At 33.3% G+C, this 18,321-nt stretch overlaps 3 protein-coding genes and 1 pseudogene across 3 annotated transcripts; all 4 read right to left on the bottom strand.

Annotated features, from left to right (window-relative positions):
- Positions 1-858: 858 nt before the first annotated feature.
- Positions 859-2,147, bottom strand: LOC142618309 (uncharacterized). The gene is made up of 3 exons (XM_075791219.1): positions 1,912-2,147; positions 1,464-1,708; positions 859-1,310 (listed from the first exon to the last, which is right to left on the bottom strand). The coding sequence occupies exons 1-3, from the start codon at positions 2,074-2,076 to the stop codon at positions 1,007-1,009; spliced, it is 714 nt and encodes a 237-aa protein (XP_075647334.1). The 5' UTR covers positions 2,077-2,147; the 3' UTR covers positions 859-1,006.
- Positions 2,148-5,628: 3,481 nt separating this feature from the next.
- On the bottom strand, positions 5,629-6,955 carry LOC142620889 (uncharacterized). Its single transcript, XM_075794196.1, has 2 exons — positions 6,641-6,955; positions 5,629-6,371 (listed from the first exon to the last, which is right to left on the bottom strand). Exons 1-2 carry the CDS (start codon positions 6,800-6,802, stop codon positions 5,817-5,819), a joined length of 717 nt encoding a protein of 238 aa, XP_075650311.1. The 5' UTR covers positions 6,803-6,955; the 3' UTR covers positions 5,629-5,816.
- A 3,039-nt stretch (positions 6,956-9,994) lies between these two features.
- Positions 9,995-12,503, bottom strand: LOC142618998 (putative ribonuclease P/MRP protein subunit POP5). The gene is made up of 4 exons (XM_075792071.1): positions 12,397-12,503; positions 11,154-11,341; positions 10,898-11,035; positions 9,995-10,367 (listed from the first exon to the last, which is right to left on the bottom strand). The coding sequence occupies exons 2-4, from the start codon at positions 11,329-11,331 to the stop codon at positions 10,219-10,221; spliced, it is 465 nt and encodes a 154-aa protein (XP_075648186.1). The 5' UTR covers positions 11,332-11,341; positions 12,397-12,503; the 3' UTR covers positions 9,995-10,218.
- Positions 12,504-13,979: 1,476 nt separating this feature from the next.
- On the bottom strand, positions 13,980-15,032 carry LOC142620064 (uncharacterized; annotated as a pseudogene).
- Positions 15,033-18,321: the final 3,289 nt, after the last annotated feature.

Below are 18,321 nucleotides of genomic sequence, written 5' to 3'. Positions count from 1 at the left end.
TGAGGATTGAAGAAATTTACTAAGGAAAATAGTTTGTTTCCCAGTTTGCGCTTTAACATTAATATAGCATATCAACATATATTATCATAATTAATTAAAACCTTATTTAAAATTTTATTTAAATAAAAATCCCATTTATATCTTTGGTAGGTAGTTGTGTTTTTACTGAGGTGGAATCATGCACTTGGGAGTACCAACCGAACCCAAAAATATATGTTACACATTGGGTGCAATGAAATGTAGGTAGTGGAGGCTGCACTATACACATTTGTCTTGACTTTACTTCTTAAATATTGATGTAATAGAGACTTTTTTTCTCATCCTTTTTGGCACTTCCCCAGATGAACCCTTTGGAAAATTGTCTGTTCAAGATTTTCCACATACTAATCAGTGATGGTTTAAATTATCTCTAAACCCCATATAATGCAATTACACATGTAATCTGAGCAAGCATTCTCAATTTATTTCTTAATTATCATTTGCTTAAGACTGAAATTGCTTGGAAACTTCAACTCTTTAAGTGCTTTTGAGTGGCAAGGATATCCCAGTCATGCCAGGGCACGATGCCCACTAAAATTTAGAACAAAAAAAATAATGTTTCTTTCCCCAACATCTTGCAAAAGCCCCATTGAATCAAGTAATATCCATTATTTGAAGTGAAGATTCTCATCTCAAAGAATATGAGGATTGATTTAAAAATGTTCCTTATTCCTTAGTCTCACAGAATGTATCATTCTTGGCACAAGAAAATGCCCATTGTGTGCAAAATTGAAGACTTACATAGATAGAGAAACTAAATTAACAAAACATGCCAAAGTGATATGCTTATTATTCAAGACGATAATACAAGTTACAGAACCAGAAATTAATGCAAATTAATTCAACTTGGGGTTGAACTTTGAGTTGCTCTTTCTTTTCATCTTTGGGACTTACAAGCCTGGTTGTTGTTATTCAATACTAAGCTAACATCTATGCTAGATTGCCATAAATGATAAATTCAATATTTTTAAGCAGTTTCACTTTCACACCCAACTTCAGAAACAGCAACAACCCACCCACTCTCAAAACTAACATCCAGAAAATAAAGCATGAAAACCAGGAGAAAACAGCTCAAGAACATAGGGATGGGCCCAAAGATCCACAAAAACATAGGGAAAGAGAAGTAGAAGGCACGCAAGCCTAGAGACCAGAAATAGCCTCCCCTATTCACTGTCTTGGCAACATACTCAGTAGTGAGAATTTGATTGTGGTGATCTAGTAACATGTTCTTGAAGGGAACGTTGATAAGGAAACTTGCATGGCTGTAATACCTATCAAAAAATAGAAGAAATATACAAACAAACAAACCAATTCACATGTGAGTACAATACTAAAAGCACACATATATATAGATGGAAAATGTGTAGAGAAATACACAACCTACAATCTTACAAAAACTAATCTAAAAATACAGATTATAGTACCTTATCGACTGCATGTTGAAAAGGAAAGCAACCAAGAAGCAAACCAGAATAAGAAAGAACTTTATGGAGAAGACAAGCTCACTTTTGTCTCCAAACACAAGTAATGCTGATTTGTCCCAGTTGCCACTAGTCATCAACACAGCAATGAGTGAGCTAAGCATTATTGCTGTGGACGCCAATAGGGTCGATGCCATCATATTGTTTCTCAGTGTCTGTACAGCCAAAACACCATTTTTAGACACATCCTACAAAAGCCAACAAACACAAAATATATATTCATTGCATCACCTTTGCGATATTTGTATAAACTAAATTTGCTATATTCTAGCTACTAACAATATTATATGATATATTTCATTGTACCATAATGACATGCGTGTAAACAAATGAAAATAATGTGACAAAAGGAGGAGATAAAGAGTAAAAACCGTGGATGTGAAGTACGTACCTCCATCATAGCACGGACCCAGAAGCGACGATTGACGGCATTGATGCCGATGATAGTGTTGTTGGGGTGCTTCAGAATTCGGTAGAGAAGCCATATGTGGTATGACACCATTACAACAAGGCCTGAAGGAACTAATACGTAATCGAGAACACTTTTCTCCATCATGGGGTTGATTTCTTTCGTCTCTGTTTGTGTATAACCCTTTTTTTGTTTGTTTTGTTCTTGGACGGCAAAGAGAGAGAGAGAGAGAGTTCAGCTCTAATACGGGATTTGAGAGAAGTTAAGGTCAAGAGGCTTTTATACACAATACACATGGCTTGTTTTCTGTTTTTGAGCGAATCATACTCAAGAGTCAAGACTATGCTATCAATTTTATTTAATGTATTTTTTTATTTTATCAAACTTAAAATTTTTTTTTTGGTCCTTAAAAAAAAAACGGTTGAATAAAAGATTTGAGATTCAATCTCTGCATACACTGAAAACCGATTGGTGTTTTGGTCCGATAATAAAGAGCTATTATCAAGAGCAGATGTAATAAGCTGAAGCTCTCTATAAATAAAAATAAAAAAACATTTTTTTCCCTTTTTCTAGTAGTAGGTTTATAACCTTTATTTTGCTTTCCAAGCCCCCTAATGTAAATCACTTTAGTCATTTAGGTTTAAATTTTCCATTTAATGTAAATCATTTTAACCAGGAAAAAAAAAAGAGTCACAATTAATGGAGTACTTAAAAAAAAATTTCTATGCGCTTTTAAAAGTTTCACATGCCAAGAGTCATAAGGGCTTCTTCCTATAAGTTCTCACCACCCTCTCTAGTGCACTACACACACAAATAGCTAATACAACTACGGCTTCCTTCTCCCGCCTCCCAATTTCTTTCTTTGCCTATGCTTCCCTTCTCTTTTTTGCCACTCTCATGTGTTTGAGTAGTGCTTCAATTGAGCAACCATCTTCTATCAAGCCTTCGATTCAAGCATCACTTGAGCCAAACCATGATCAGCATGTAGTTGCTCCACTATCACTGGGTTCTAATATCTTCCCAGTTTCAGAGCCTATAAAGCCTCCAATTCAAGCATCACTTGAGCCAAACCATGATCAACATGTAGTTACTCCACTATCATTGGGTTCTAATATCTTCCCAGTTTCAGAGCCTATAAAGCCTCCAATTCAAGCATCACTTGAGCCAAACCATGATCAACATGTAGTTACTCCACTATCATTGGGTTCTAATATCTTACCAGTTTCAGAGCCAATAAAGCCTTCAATTCAAGCATCACTTGAGTCATACCATGATCTACATGTAGTTCCTCCACCAAAAATTAGTTCTGATATCTTACCAGTTTCAGTGCCAAGACCACCTCAAATTCAAGCACCAGTCATTCCTAGGAAGTTGAAGGTTTAACATAGAAGAGGAATGGTGTATAATTGCGTCCATCAAACTCGTATCTAAATAATTAATGTTTAGTAAGCATGAATACGAAGTATTGAGGAATGTTTGCTACTTAATTTTATCTTTACTTTATTCGCATGTTAAGTTTTGATTCCTCGTAAACAAATTGTGCTAGCTTTTAAAATGGTAAACACTAGTGAAAATCAAGATTTGACATTTTGTTCTTAAGTTTTGTCAATTGAAAGATAGAAATTTTATTTCATCAAAAGTAATACTGATAAATGAGTTCACAGCTATTACGCTAAGCATACTGTCATTTCACAATACATTAAGACATAGGCATCCCAGATTCTCAGTTCCACGGGTTATATTACAAGAACATTAGGTGATACTATCAATTGAAAAGTTGATGTCACTAAGACCAACAAACAAAAACTTAAATAGTAGTTCTGCATCTCAAAAGTAGTGAGATTAGATTTTAAATAATAAAAAAAATAAATCTTAAATATAAAAATATCTCACTTAAAATTATCGATTTAGTACAATGTATCAAGGCAGACCTTAAAAAAATAAACTACCAACATATTTATAAAATAAAAATAAAACAAGTGGTTAGGAGTATATGAAAAAACCTGAATATATAGTTTTAAGAACACGTAGAGGCTTATCAGGTTACAAATAATCTACAGAGTTTATTGGGTTTGACCATATTATTTGCCTAGATTGTTTAATCAAACATATATGGATTGATGCGTGTTGTGCAAGCGTGTCCAGAGTTTTGACATCTAATGTTTGCTGGATCAAATTCGGCTATGTTTCAGCCAAAAAAAATTGGGCTATTAAAGTAAACACAATGTGTAGGAGTGTGCATAAGTCAGGTTAGAAGGTTTTTTCAATGAGTAATTGTGCACTTGTGCTTATAATATGTTTCATATCTTGTAAAAAAGATTGGATTTTCAAAAACTACTTAAGCATTTTTTTAATAACAAAATTATTATAATTCACATAATATTAATTTCTATATTATTTTTAAAATTTTCAAATTCATCAAAACTAATTCTCAAAGTTCCAAAATAAATCAAACTTAAAAATTAAAATAAAGATAAGAAGATAATCTAATATATATGGTGGGTTGGGTTAAATTAGATGGATTTAAAAAACTATTAACCCAAACCCAACACAACCCAAGACTTAAAATCAAATTACAACCCAACATAGCCCACAAAAACCAACCCAAGGTGTTGGGTTAGGTTGATTTAGGTCTGTTTCTTCAAGTTGGTGGGTTAGATGCATATCCCAAACATGGAATTCCAATTGTAACTTGATTAGTCCTTTTGGGGATGTAGTGCAAATGTGATAATGCTTCATTAGGTCGTGACAAATGGTATCAAAAGCAACCTAGTAATGGCAATAGGTCATGACAATTGGTATCATAAGCAACCTAGTAACACAACATAGGATTTGATGAGGATGTTAGAAATTTTTTTAGGATAATTCGATAGTTGTGAGAGGAGAAATTTGGATTGATGATGTCTTTGTTATACACCAGGAAGTACAAATGAGATATAAGGTTCTTGGTTAACATTAGGAATTTAAGTGGAAGATATTGTGATACCTTAAATTTTGTGGATTGGGTTAGATAAAGTGTTGTGTGGACATTTAATAGTCCTATATTGAGTGTTTACTTTGTCATATAAGTGATTATGAGGAGTTATAATTGTGCCCTTTTGGGATATAGTACAAATGCAGTTAATAATGCTTCCTCTAGTTGTGATAAATACACACAGTTTTAAGAAATATGATGTGTGTGTGTGTGCGCATATATATATATATTCCATTAGGATAGTTATAGTGTGAAAGAATATGAATTTATTTGTTGTATTTATAAAATTTTTAAGAAGTATTATTTCTTGAAACTTTTAGGGACGACTTAAAGGGAAATTTGTATAATTTCTCCAAAAAATTAAGTGACAACTCGTAGAAGGGGAATACTTATTTTTATAAAAAGGGGGTGTTATAGCAATGTTTTTCTTAGGGGAATCATTTCGAGGATTCTTATCATATTCTCAACAAATTTACTTTTTATTTATTTCTTTTAAAAGATCCAAATAAAGTAGTTTATTTCTAATTTTTCATATAATATTTCTTTTCCCATATGCAATTCTCTGCAAAAGCTCATGGGAATCAAGTAATATCCTTTGCTTGAAGTGAAGATTCTTGTCTCAATGAAAATGGGGAGAGATCAAAAGAGGCTCCTTATTCCTTAGTATCACAGTACTTGTTTTTTTTGGTGCAATAAACTAACTGAAAAGCCCATTGTGTGCAAAGTTAACAAAGCATGCCAAAATGATGCACTTTTTATTCAAGATGATAGTACAAGTTAAAAGAACTTGATGTGCAACTTAATTCAACTTGGGTTGAATGTTTAACCTTAATTATATTGCTATGCTGTTAAAGTCTACCATCTATGATAAATTGCTATAAAGTATAAACCCACCGTATATAAGTGACCAATTTTAAGTTTCCCTCCCAAGTTCCTCATCCTTTCCTGCAGTAACAATATCAGCCCACCCAAGCTCAAATGTGACGTCTAGGAAATAAAGCATGAAAACCAGGACAAAGCAGGACAAGAACATAGGGATGGGCCCAAAGATCCACAAAAACAAAGGAAAGGAGAAGTAGAAGGCACGCAATCCTAAAGACCAGAAATAGCTTCCCCTATTCACTGCCTTAGCAACATACTCAGAAGTGAGATGTTGGTAATGGTGATCTAGGGACATCTTCTTGAAAGGAACGTTGATGAGGATACTTGCATGGCTGTAGTACCTTATAGACTGCACGTTGAAAAGGAAAGCAACCAAGAAGCACACCAATATGGAGAAGAACTTTATGGAGAAGCCAAGCTCACTCATGTCCCCAAACACAAGTAATGCTGATTTATCCCAGCTGCGACTTGTCATCAAAACCGCAATGAGGGAGCTAAGCATTATTGCTGTGGAAGCCAATAGAGTCGATGCCATAATATTGTTTCTCAGTGTCTGTACAGCAAGAACACCATTCTTTGACACATCCTGCACAGCCAGGCATATACACATGTATATCATCATGCATGAAATTTAATTTGCATACTCATTTGAAATTGATTGCATCATCATCATGACATGTATGTAACAAATAGAAATATATGAGAGGTCGGTCTAGCGGCTCTTAGACCCCATATGATGTAAGAGGTTCTGAGCTCAAATTCTGGACTTTTCACTTAAATTACATGAGAACAAAACAAGTGTATAGAAATGTGCCACAAAGACAAAGGTAAAATTCCATAAAGAAAAGAATTTACCTCCATCATAGCTTGGACCCAGAAGCGACGATTGAAGGTATTGATGCCGATGACAGTCTTGTTGGGGTGCTTCACGATTCGATAGAGAAGCCACATGTGGTATGACAACATTACAACAAGGCCTGAAGGAACAAATATGAAATCAAGAACTTTTTTCTCCATTAGTATAATATGCACAGCTCTTTAATTTTGTCCCTCAGTATAAACCTTTTGTTTGTTCTTGAAGGCTTGAGATGAAAGACAGACAGAGAGACACAGAATCCAACTCTAATACGGGTGTAGTGTATGTGGACTGAGTGAATTGGAAGAATGAGCAATAGAAAAGCAATGTAGAGTTTACTTTTATACACAGCACACAAGGCTCATGTGTACGTATTGCTTTTGTCTTTGTCTTTCGAGAGAGGCTTTAAATGGGATCCACGTATTTGTGGTGGGCTAGGAGTCTGTCTGTGATCCATTGATTAAGCCAACCCCAAGCCACTAAACTCACCAAACACCTATATGACTCTCTTTTTTACCTTTACTTTTTGTTAATCAATAGTGGTTTGGTCACTTTGAGTCAGTTTGAGTGTGTATAGGGTGACTTTTTATGGTTTCTTTCTAGTTCTAGCTCATGATGAGGTTAGCAAGCAGCGGCTAATGCTATGTCCAGTGTCCACATGAAAAAAGCCTGCTTTGAATGCATCAAATACTGTATCAAACCAATACTAGAAGGGTACAATGGTAGCCTCTGTCTCATGTTACCCTTTAGTACTAAATTCAAATGATAACTTTGTCAGTCTAGGTATATTATAATATTCGAAGTGGTTCATACATTCTTTAAAAGTTTTTTTTATTTTTTATTTTTTTTATTTTTGAGATAAGGTATCTTTAAAAGTTAAAACCAAGTTTTATGCCATGATTCTTTAAGAATGCCTTTGAATTCATTAATCAAAGAAACAAGCTTTTAACATTTTTTTTTTTTACATTAATCTGGGGTTTCTCAAAAAAAGAAAAGAAAAGAACGGAAAAGAAAAGAAACATGCTTTAACATTTTTCATTAAAGTATTTGACCACATCTCTTGAAGTGTTTTTAACTTACTATATTCCATTTCAGAATATTATGCACTGAATCGGATAAGTCATAGTGAACTATTTAGTGGAATTCATTGATGCTCTGTTTTATATTGATGAAATTTGAACCCCTCCCATCTTCCATAATCCATAGAACTCACAATAAAGTGAAAAATGGTAGCCCCCCGGCCATAAGAGAGTAAGACCACATTTCACAAATTAAGGCACTATGGTAAGACCAAAGGATCCACACTGAAACCAGTTAAATTACTACGTTTTGTAATCAATAAGCATAGTTGAAAGCTAATTTCCAAGAACAAAAGCATAGCTGAAAACTTAATTTAAATACATTTTTCCAATGTACTTGTAAATTGTAAGGCATAATTAATTTCAAGAAGTTGGTGGAATTAGAGCCACCTTGTAATGGAATACTAATTGCCACCTTTTCTACTCTGCCATATGATTTAAAATTTTATAAATTAAAATTAAAAAAAAAAAATTGAACATCCTCTATAAGACCCAAAGTGTATCCTTTTTTTGGCTAACGAGGTAGTTTAGAGCTCTATGAGCATTTGATTACTCCCCCGGGTATGTGTAATTCTCCCTTTCTACACATGAGGTAATTTTATGAGCAAAATCCCTTGAATCTCATTAAACTTTAGGAACCATAATCCAAAATGCATTCTAATTTGCTGTCTTATACTACCTATACATCCAACCACCAAAGTTTGTTCTAATTTTCTGTCTCATATATACTACCAATAAATCCAGCTGTATACATAGAAACATCCAAGATTATGCATACATAATAAGCAATAGTTTTATAATGGCCTTATTCTACCAATATGGAAAAAACATGCAAGATTATATAAACATCATTGATAATCTGGGATGTTTTTTCCATATTGGTAGAATAAGGCTGTTGTAAAACTATTGCTTATTATGTGTACATAATCTTGGTTCTTGGATGCTTTATATCTATAGCTGGGTTTATTGTTAGCATGAGACAAAATTAGATGTATAAGTAGTATAAGACCGCGAATTTGAATGCACTTTATATCATGGTTCCTAAAGTCTCATGAGAGCCAAGGGATTTTTCCATATAATTACCTTGTTTGCAGAAAGGGGGAATGTACACATACCTGTAATTAGTTACACATTGGTGACCATCTTGGATGAGAAATCTTGTAAAGTGGCTGGTGGAGAATGTTTCAGAAAAGAACTACAGGATATCATCTATGATACCAAATTGACATGGGGCAAATTGGAGAATTTGTATGCTTGTGCTTGTGCTTGTGCTAGGTTAAGGTTTAGGAGGTTTTGGAATTAGAGTCGAGGAGGTTTTGGGACTGAGGTTTAGTTGTTGGATTACCAACGTTCCATACTACATGTTCGTTATATTCTATGGCACTAGCAGCAGCAAGCAAGCCACTGGCAGTCAAGGAAGAAACCTAAAAATCATATAAAACCTTGTTTCTACTAGTCCACATTGCCCACATGATAGAGACCATAGAAATGAAAGGTTCGAGAAGGTTTTACAGGGAAAAAAACTATAACTTGAGAACTACTTAACTCAAAATCAGGAGTAAAAAGTTTAACCAAATCAGATGAGCTTCAACAAGTGACCTCCAAAACAGATAGTCTAAGATTTATTTCTCCTCTAGACATGGTGTACATCACTCTAATATCTTCATCCTCCTTTGGATAAACACCATTCTTACAGGGAATAAGTCTTTCCGTTAAGGATGAATATTTTTTGGGACAATTGACGACCTAATGTCTCTCCAGAATCTACAGGAGGAGATTAGAATTGTGCTGAAGAGAACAAAAGTGAGAGCATTCACTATGAAAACAATTGTAGCCAGACTCAATAAAACAGCCTCCAGATTGTGAGTACTGTGTATTGCCACATATAGCCATAAGAGGAAACTAGGATCCTTGGAATCCAATATTCCACTAGACTTAAAAAAATAATGCATCTAACAAGGATTTATTCCATGACTTACTAAGCTCGTATACAAGTTCTGAAACTTGATTGAATCAGATGTCTATATCAGGTTGTTCAATTAAATATTGATTTTGCAACCATCTTCCACATACCACGTGAGGACTTTATATAAGAGGTTTCTAACATAAATTATATACTTCTTAATACTTATGAGGCATACGATTAAGTAAAGTTAGGAAGAAAATGAACATCACTGACAAGAAACAAGTTAGAGAGAATAATCCTTGCCAAAAAAAAAAAGGTAAAACGCGATAAAAAAGCAAATTCTAGCATATTTTTGAAAGTATGATTAAATAAGACATAAGCTCTTCAAGGAATTATATATATATAAATTTTGGCCCCGAGGCGTCAGGGAAGAGTAGATTCAGCTCTTCCAGGACAATTGAGTGAAAGGCAAAGAAACAACACTCAATAATTTAGAGAAAGACTCTATACATAATCAGAAAGACAAAGAAATTTGAAACCAAAAGGCATTGTACACCAGACTAAGCAGCATGTCACCACAGATGCAGTACTTTCAATGCTCCAAAACTTTGATCTTATCAAGACAATTTTGCATCTGCTGAGCAGCATCAGCTGAGAGACGATCCCCAACAAGAAGTTTGTACTGCTCAAATTTTAGCTCATCACACTTCAAGGCTGCATTTCTACAAGCCTTTATACTCCCTAGTACAAAGAAAATAAATTATTAAATTCCTTTTTGATGGATGATAAAATCAAATAAATTTTCAGAGAAGTTCAATATGTTAGTACATAAAATTAGGTTTGCATCCTTGTGATGGTAATTGTGAAGTGATATAAGTTATGGAAGTATTGCAAACTATGATAAACAAAGCATGTAATCATCCAACTAGGAAATTATTGCACTCCTTATAGGAAATTATGACTCATCATGAATTTATAAATGTGGTGCTTGAATAAATAAATTCCAACAGCAAGCTATGAATAGGTTACATAGTACCTTTAACACATTTTGCACTTTTAAAAATAACCAAGTTTATAAGTTTCTTCAAACTTAATGGTGATAGAAGAACAATGCTGGTCAGTGTCCTGGTTTGATTTTAAAACATATGGATTTATTTTTTCTAAACTCAAATGTGCAAAAATCATATATTAAAATATAGATACACACACACACATATATAAGCATTATCAGTAGGCCAAAAGAGTATCCATCTCGCTGTTGTTTGACTTACCACTTAAGTCCAACAAGTTGCATAGAATAGGGCAATTTCCAATACTCCTAACCATGGTGATGGCAGACCAAACCTTTTGGTACTCTTCTCTTGAAGCTCTAATGATGCAAATCTTTGTGATGGGATTCACATACTTGACTACACATAAACCACAAGTTCAATGATAATTGAAGATGTGACACTGTATTGAAAGTAAAAGGCAAGTCTGCATAAACGGGAGAAAAGGCAAAATAATTACTGGCAATATGGTACTTACCTTGGAAGGATCCAAGGGATGAAGCAAGACCACACTCTCCAAAGTTTACAAGAATGCTATCCTTGATTGCCTTTGAGACATTAAATTGCGTAATAATGATGGGATCTTGAGCAGCAAGATCTCTATTAGGATCCAAGAAAACTTCCACAATCATGTACCTATTTTTAAATCCCACCATAATGCTCTACCTGGCACAACATTTGTAAGATAACAGAATTCAGCATGGAAAAGAGCTTCTTTTAAAAAAAAAATAAAACCAATAAGAGAATCTATCATCTACCACAAGTATATAGGAAATAGTCCTACAAAATATATTTTGGATTGAGCAATTCTAAGACGAAGAAAACAAATAACCTCGAACAGACATCATGGAGCATCACTGAATTGATTGTTGATGCAAATATTGATTAAACAAATAAATCAAAAAGTAAGTTTAGAAGGCAAAAAAACATAAACACGATCAGAAATTCCACTGGTTTGGAACTTCAACAAAATGTCAAATAAAAAATGATACAAAACTGTAGCTTAAGCCCTCTCTACAGGACAATCAAACAAACAAACATGAAACCATATTAAAAAATTCAAAGGTTTTGACTCCACTAGAGAACTTCACTCAAATTCGTTGCACATCTCAGAGCATACTGTACAACAACCCTCACTGTTAATCAAACTCCTACAGGCAACTGACCCCACACATCAGAACCCGTTACCGGGTAATTGACCGGCTTTTCACCCCTGAAGGCAGAGTTTGGTTCCATTCCACTAATGAAGTTCAAAAACAACCACAGTACTAAACAATCAACAAATCAGCAAATACCTCAAAAAAAAACACAAAGGGAAATAAGAACACACAGCTTGAAATTTTAAATTCATACCCATATCTAATCTCACAACCTGTAAGTAAAAAAAGCTAATCAAAGGCAATTACTTTTAGTTTAATAATTACTAATATTTGTTCAGCAAAAAAGAGTAACTCATATTCTTATCAAAATCAAAACAAAAACAAAAATGCAAGTATCCCTAAAACAAAGCATTGGCTATAACTGTGAGCTACAAAAACTGAACGTTAACACTCAAAATCCACATTATTCACAGAAGAAAAAAAAAAAATACTAACAACCACTAATAATAAATGTTAAACTCAAACCGTTTACTTTTCGCAAATTTTCCCAGTAACCAAACGAAGATTTTTTTTTTTTCTCTAAAACGAAAATAAATAAATTAAAAATTAAAAAAAACTCACCAATTTGATCGACAAAGCAGCGAAATTGCGAAGGCAGAGAGAGATTCACCGCAAACGATAATTCCCCAAACACTAATATTAGGTATTCGAACGAAAACGACACGTCGTACGACACTTTGACACCAAAAATTTACCTTTTCTTCTTCATGGTTAATTTTGGGCCTGAACTTAAGGCCCAAAATCATATGCCAATTTTTATTTTTTTTTGAGAAGCATATGCCAATTTTGGGCTATATATTCATTCTACTAAATTAATGCAGTAAAAAACTGAAGTAAGGTCTATTTGGATACTATTTATTATTAAAAATTGGAAACTTAAAAATAAAAATATTATAGTAAAATAATTTTTAAATGTGTAAATAGTGTCATGGGGTCCAGTTTTAAAGAAAAAGTTGTTAAATAAAAGTACTTGTGAGTCCCATGAACAGTGTACGGGCTCAAAGAAAAAATACTTTCATTTGAAAACGTGCAAAACACACTTTCCAAATGAAAGCGTAGTCTTCTAAACTCTCACAAAGGGTGCGGGTTCCATGGTAGGACCTAAGTATATATCTTTTGATTAAAATTTGAAAGTGTAGGGAAGGTTTGTGAGGCATGAGAGAAATGTAACGAGAGAGTGAATGACAGAGGTATGTGTTACTTACGGCTAATAGAATTATGGGCTAGGGTTTTGTCTATCAAGTCCCACTTATTTATTTAAGTTCTCTTGGTCTTATAAAGGAAACCTTGAAACAAAAACAAAAAATTAAAGGAAATCAATCCCAATTCATCTAACCTATGGTTTATTGAAATTATACAATTTAATCCTCAAAATCTTGATGTTAAAATTCTGGGGTGTTACATTTTTAATCTCAAATTGTTAAGTGTTAAAGTACAAAAATATCAAAATTTTTGCAAGTAATTTAGAAATATTGCACCGGATTGAAAACCTGCATCTTATTCCACTTTTGTTTGATATGTAATATATAGGCTAAATTAAAATTTACATTCTCTAATATTATTCAAAATTTAATTCAATCTTATGATTTTTAATTTATTCACGTCAGTCCTATAATTTTAAATTTTATTCTATATAGTCATTCCATCCACTTCATCAAGTGGATGCATCGTTCCCAAATCTGAAAACTACTCAAATTGATTCGTTTTTAAGTAACTTAAGGACACATTGTAAAGAGGGGGCAGAAGGAATATATTGAACATAAAAATAAATTAATTAATTAAAAAGTTATAAAATTGAAATAAACATATCAAACACTATATTTCATAATTAAATTTTACGAAGAATTAGAGTGTATAATTTGTAATATAATTATTAAAAAAAAGCTTAAAAAATGAAATTTAAACTTAGATAAGACACAGTGTCTATCAGAGAGAGAGAGAGGGAGAGAGAGTTAGGGAAAATTTAAATGAAAATCAAGTGAAATTTTATGTTCATTACAATAAGCATATTCACAATTCTATATAGTACAAGCTAAAAGAACTTGCTTTTTTTTTCTTTTTTTTCTTTTTTTTTTTTATGGGAAGCTAAAAGAACTTGCTATAAACCCATCAATGACCAAGTTTAAGTTTCCCTCTCAATTGAGTCATCGATCTAGTGTTCTTCTTCGGTAATCTTGAAAGTTTTTGTCATCGATGTAGTGCTCATCAAATGTGAAGTCCTGAAAATAAAGCAACACAAGAAGGAAGAAGCGGGACAAGCACATAGGGATGGGACCAAAGATCCACAAAAACAAAGGAATGGCGAAGTAGAAGGCACGCAAGCCTGAAGACCAGAAATAGCTCCCCCTAATCACCATCTTGGCAACATAAGCATTTTGATGTTTATGGGGAACAATATTGATGAGGTTACTTGCATGGCTGTAGTACCTTATAGACTGAACGTAGGAAAAAAAAAAAAAAAAGCAACCAAGAAGCACACCAATATGGATAAGAACTTCATGGAGAAGCCAAGCTCGCTTCTGTCTCCAAACACAAGATTTGCTAGTTTATCATGGTTGCCACTAGTCATCAAAATAACAAGGATTGAACTAAGCATTGTCGTCGTGGAAGCCAATCGAGTCGATGCCATAATATTGTTTCGCAGTGTCTGCACGGCAAGAACACCATCATTGGGCACATCCTGCACAATTAGCCATTTATATATACACATTATATAATCATGCATGAAATTTAATTTGCAACACTTTGGTAGTCACTGGAAATTAGTTGCCATTTATTCATGACCTGCACGTAACAATTAGAAATTTTTCAAGCCTCAAATGATCTATGAGGTCCTGAGTTTAAATCTTCTAACTTATACATGATCATTCCCTAGGGATTCGTTCTTGTAATTATCTAGTGTGTGAAACAAGAACTGCACGCACACCTTAAGAGAATAGAGTCTAGAAAGTCACATCAAAAAGTACAAAATAAGTATATAGAAATGTGCCACAAAGAAAAAGATAAATTCCTACATGGTAAAGCTAAAGAATTACCTCCATCATAGCGCGGACCCAGAAGCGGAGATGGACAGTATTGATGCTGATGACAGTCTTGTTTGGGTGCTTCATGATAAAATAGAGAAGGCACAAGTGGTACGCCGCCATTGCAAAAAAGCCTAAAGGAACAAGTGTGTAATCAGGAATTTTTTTCTCCATTAGTATAAATCCACAGTACGTATCAAATTATGGGGTCAATCTCCTTTGTCTCTCTGTACAACCCTTTTGTTTGTTCTTGAAAGCTTGAGATGAAAGACACAGAGAGACAGAGAGTCCAACACTAATACAGGTGTTATGTGTGTGGACTAAGTGTAGAAATATGTAGCAGCAAGAAGATACAGTTGATGAATAGAAAGGAAGAAATTCAGAGGGAAACCAGAGCAAGAGAGAGAGATCTTCCAAGAGTAAACTAATCTGTACAAGCAATCCTTTTATATCAGTGAGTAGGATTGTAAACCAGAAAATATTTACTCCTTACTACTCAAGCTTAATCTCTAAGAAACTTAACTGAATCTTTAACAAACTATCTAACTAGTCTCTGTTTTCACACTCAGTAAATTGGAAGAATGACCAAGAGAAAAGAAGTCGAGTGGCTTATGTACACAACACACATGGCTTATGTGCACATGTTGCTTTTCTTTTTGTATTCGCCAATGTTGTGTGATGTGAGGGTGGGCTGAGTGTCTGGGATCCATTGATTAAGCCAACCCCAACCCACTTTGATCTTAGCAATACTTTCAGTGCTCCAAAACTTCGATCATTGAAGTTTTGCATGCGCTGAATAGCATCGACGGAGAGACGAGCCCCAACTACAAGTTTGTACTGCTCAAATTTTAGTTCATCCTAGTACAAAGAAAAAAATGGTATATATTATATTCCTTTTTGATAGATGAAAAAATCTGATAAATTTTCATAAAAAAATTCAGTATAGCAGTACATAAAATTAGATTTGCATCTTTGTTATGCAAATTATGAAAAGATATAAGTTATTTAAGTAATGCAAATTATGATAAACAAAACATGTAATCATTCAATCCATTATAAACCTTCTGATGAACATTACGTAAAACATTGCGCTCCTTATAGGATATTATAACTCATCATGATATATAAGTGTGGTGATTGAATAAATAAATTCCATAAGCAAGCTAATATGAATAAGGTTTTTAGTATAATGTAGTACATTTAACATAATTTGCACTTTTAAATAGAAACAAGTTTTTCACAAATTCTACTTATCAAAAAAAAAAAAAAAAATGGTGCTGGTCGGTGTCCCGGTTAGATTTTAAAACTTATGGATTTCTTTCTTCTAAATTCAAACGTGCAAATTAACATTATGTATGTAAATATAGACACACGCATATCAGTAGGCCAATTGAGTATCCATTTTGCTGTTATTTGACTTACCACGTGTGTTTGAGTACAGTTTATTTTGCTGAAAACTGAAAACATTGTAGCAAATTAATTTTTAAATGTGTAAATAGTGCCATAAGACCTATTTTTAATGAAAAAATTGCTGAAAAAAGAGGTTTGTGGGTTCAGTGAACAGTGCACAGAACCCACTAAAAGTACTGAAATGCATTTTTCCAAAAAAATAAAATAAAATAATGCAGACATTGGATACCTCGTTTCGGATACAAGTTAAATAGCAAAGGGCAATTTCCAATACTCCTAGCCATGGTGATGGTTGACCAAACCTTTTGGTACACTTCCCTTGAAGCTCTAATGATGCAAAGCTTTGTGATGGGATTCACATACTTGACTACACATAAACCACAAGTTCAATGATCATTGAAGACATGAAACTGTATTGAAAAGGCAAAAACAATAAATGGCAATATGGTACTTACCTTGGAAGCTAAGGATCCAAGTGATGAAGCAAGACCACACTCTCCAAAGTTTACAAGAATGAATGTTGTCCTTGATTGCTTTTGAGCATTAAATTGGGTGATAATGATGGGGTCATGACCAGCAAGATCTCTATTAGGATCCAAAAAAACTTCCACAATTTGACACCAAAATCATAATTATATTTTCTTTTTCTTCTTCTTCTTCCTGGTTTAGAGGAATGTTGGGTCAGAGCTTAAGGCCCAAATGTCAATTTTAGGCCACTAAACGAGTGTCTAATTATTGATAGTCCACTAAAAGTACAAGTACATTACAGGCAAAATATTAAAAATTAAAAATTAATTTTTTTTATTAAAATTGTCTATTTTAAATCTCAATTGTTAAAAAAAAGAAGTTTAAAAGTTGAAATTTTTTTGCAATTTAGAGATATCACACCGGATCGATCCAACTCCACATCTTATCCCACTTTTGTTTGAATATAATATATAGGCTTAATTAAAATTTACATTCTCTAACATTATTCAAAATTTAATTCAATCTTATAATATTTAATTTATTTACTTTACTCCTATAACTTTAAATTTTATTCTATGTAGTCACTTTGTCCATCAAGTGGGTTGTCGTTAAGTTCCCTTCACCACCCACCGACCGGGGAGCACCCTTCAACAAACTTGGATCAGAGGATGTGGAAGAAGACATGGTCCATGAACGTCCCTCCCAAAGTTCGGACCTTTGTCTGAAGAGCCTGCTCTGATATCCTTTGAGTAGTGGGCTATGGTCGCTATGGAATGCACACAACAGAGTTCAGTCCCGGAATGCACAGTCTCACCTTGAGTAGATTTTTAAGCAAGCCACGTCTCTCATGGAGGAACATCATAAACTTGTTAGAGACCTTGTCCAACGATAGCGGACGTGATGTTTTCTGCTCCGCAGTCCTTTTATACTTTTCCTTTCTTTTATTATTAATATGACAAAGTTTAACTATAAAAGTGGTTATAGTTTAAGGTTACAACATTACTCAATATCATTTACATTACTATATATTTTGAAAATCTAATTGTTGAATTGTATGTTCTTTATGTTCTTAATACACATATCAAATTTTGTGTCAATTGGATATTATTTACTATATGATTTATAAGCTTACATTTTATGCATAATTTTAAATTACAAAAACTTACAATTTAAACAAATTATTGATGACATAGTTATTGATTTTTAATTTTATATAAATTTTGCAAGCATGGATGATATAAGAAGAAAATGTAATCTAATGGTGAATTTGTCAAAATTCACCTCTAATAAAAAGATATTAAGGTTATAGCCTTAAGATACAACTAATTTTGTAACTAAACTTTATCCTTATTAATATAATTTTATCTTGGATGTCAAAAAAAAAAAAAACTTAATAACACATGGTAACATAGGGGTGTAAGAAATACATCAATAGTAGAGTTAGAAATTTTTTTCATAAGAAGCCAAGCTATATATATATTGCTTATATATTTTTCTTTACATAAAGAAAAATATTTAAATCAAAGAAGTCTTTACATCTTTGCAAAACAAAAAAGTAAGTCTTGACATGTCTAAAAATATACAA

The sequence above is a fragment of the Castanea sativa genome, chromosome 12, assembly GCF_040712315.1.
Source record: "Castanea sativa cultivar Marrone di Chiusa Pesio chromosome 12, ASM4071231v1".
NCBI classification, from domain to species: Eukaryota; Viridiplantae; Streptophyta; class Magnoliopsida; order Fagales; family Fagaceae; genus Castanea; species Castanea sativa.
The sequence above is the reverse complement of the archived record's forward strand: the minus strand, read 5'-3'. Positions and strand labels throughout refer to the sequence as shown.

What these genes read in the sequence shown, in the direction of transcription:
- LOC142618309 (XM_075791219.1), bottom strand. Translation starts at nt 2,076, where the DNA reads ATGATGGAGAAAAGTGTTCTCGATTACGTATTAGTTCCTTCAGGCCTT. An exon ending in GGGTCCGTGCTATGATGGAG is followed by an intron (nt 1,709 to 1,911) that starts GTACGTACTTCA and finishes TGGCTTTTGTAG; the next exon opens with GATGTGTCTAAAAATGGTGT. An exon ending in TTCAACATGCAGTCGATAAG is followed by an intron (nt 1,311 to 1,463) that starts GTACTATAATCT and finishes ATTTTTTGATAG; the next exon opens with GTATTACAGCCATGCAAGTT.
- LOC142620889 (XM_075794196.1), bottom strand. Translation starts at nt 6,802, where the DNA reads ATGGAGAAAAAAGTTCTTGATTTCATATTTGTTCCTTCAGGCCTTGTT. An exon ending in GGGTCCAAGCTATGATGGAG is followed by an intron (nt 6,372 to 6,640) that starts GTAAATTCTTTT and finishes CTGGCTGTGCAG; the next exon opens with GATGTGTCAAAGAATGGTGT.
- LOC142618998 (XM_075792071.1), bottom strand. Translation starts at nt 11,331, where the DNA reads ATGGTGGGATTTAAAAATAGGTACATGATTGTGGAAGTTTTCTTGGAT. An exon ending in ATCCCTTGGATCCTTCCAAG is followed by an intron (nt 11,036 to 11,153) that starts GTAAGTACCATA and finishes GTTTATGTGTAG; the next exon opens with TCAAGTATGTGAATCCCATC. An exon ending in CAACTTGTTGGACTTAAGTG is followed by an intron (nt 10,368 to 10,897) that starts GTAAGTCAAACA and finishes TCTTTGTACTAG; the next exon opens with GGAGTATAAAGGCTTGTAGA.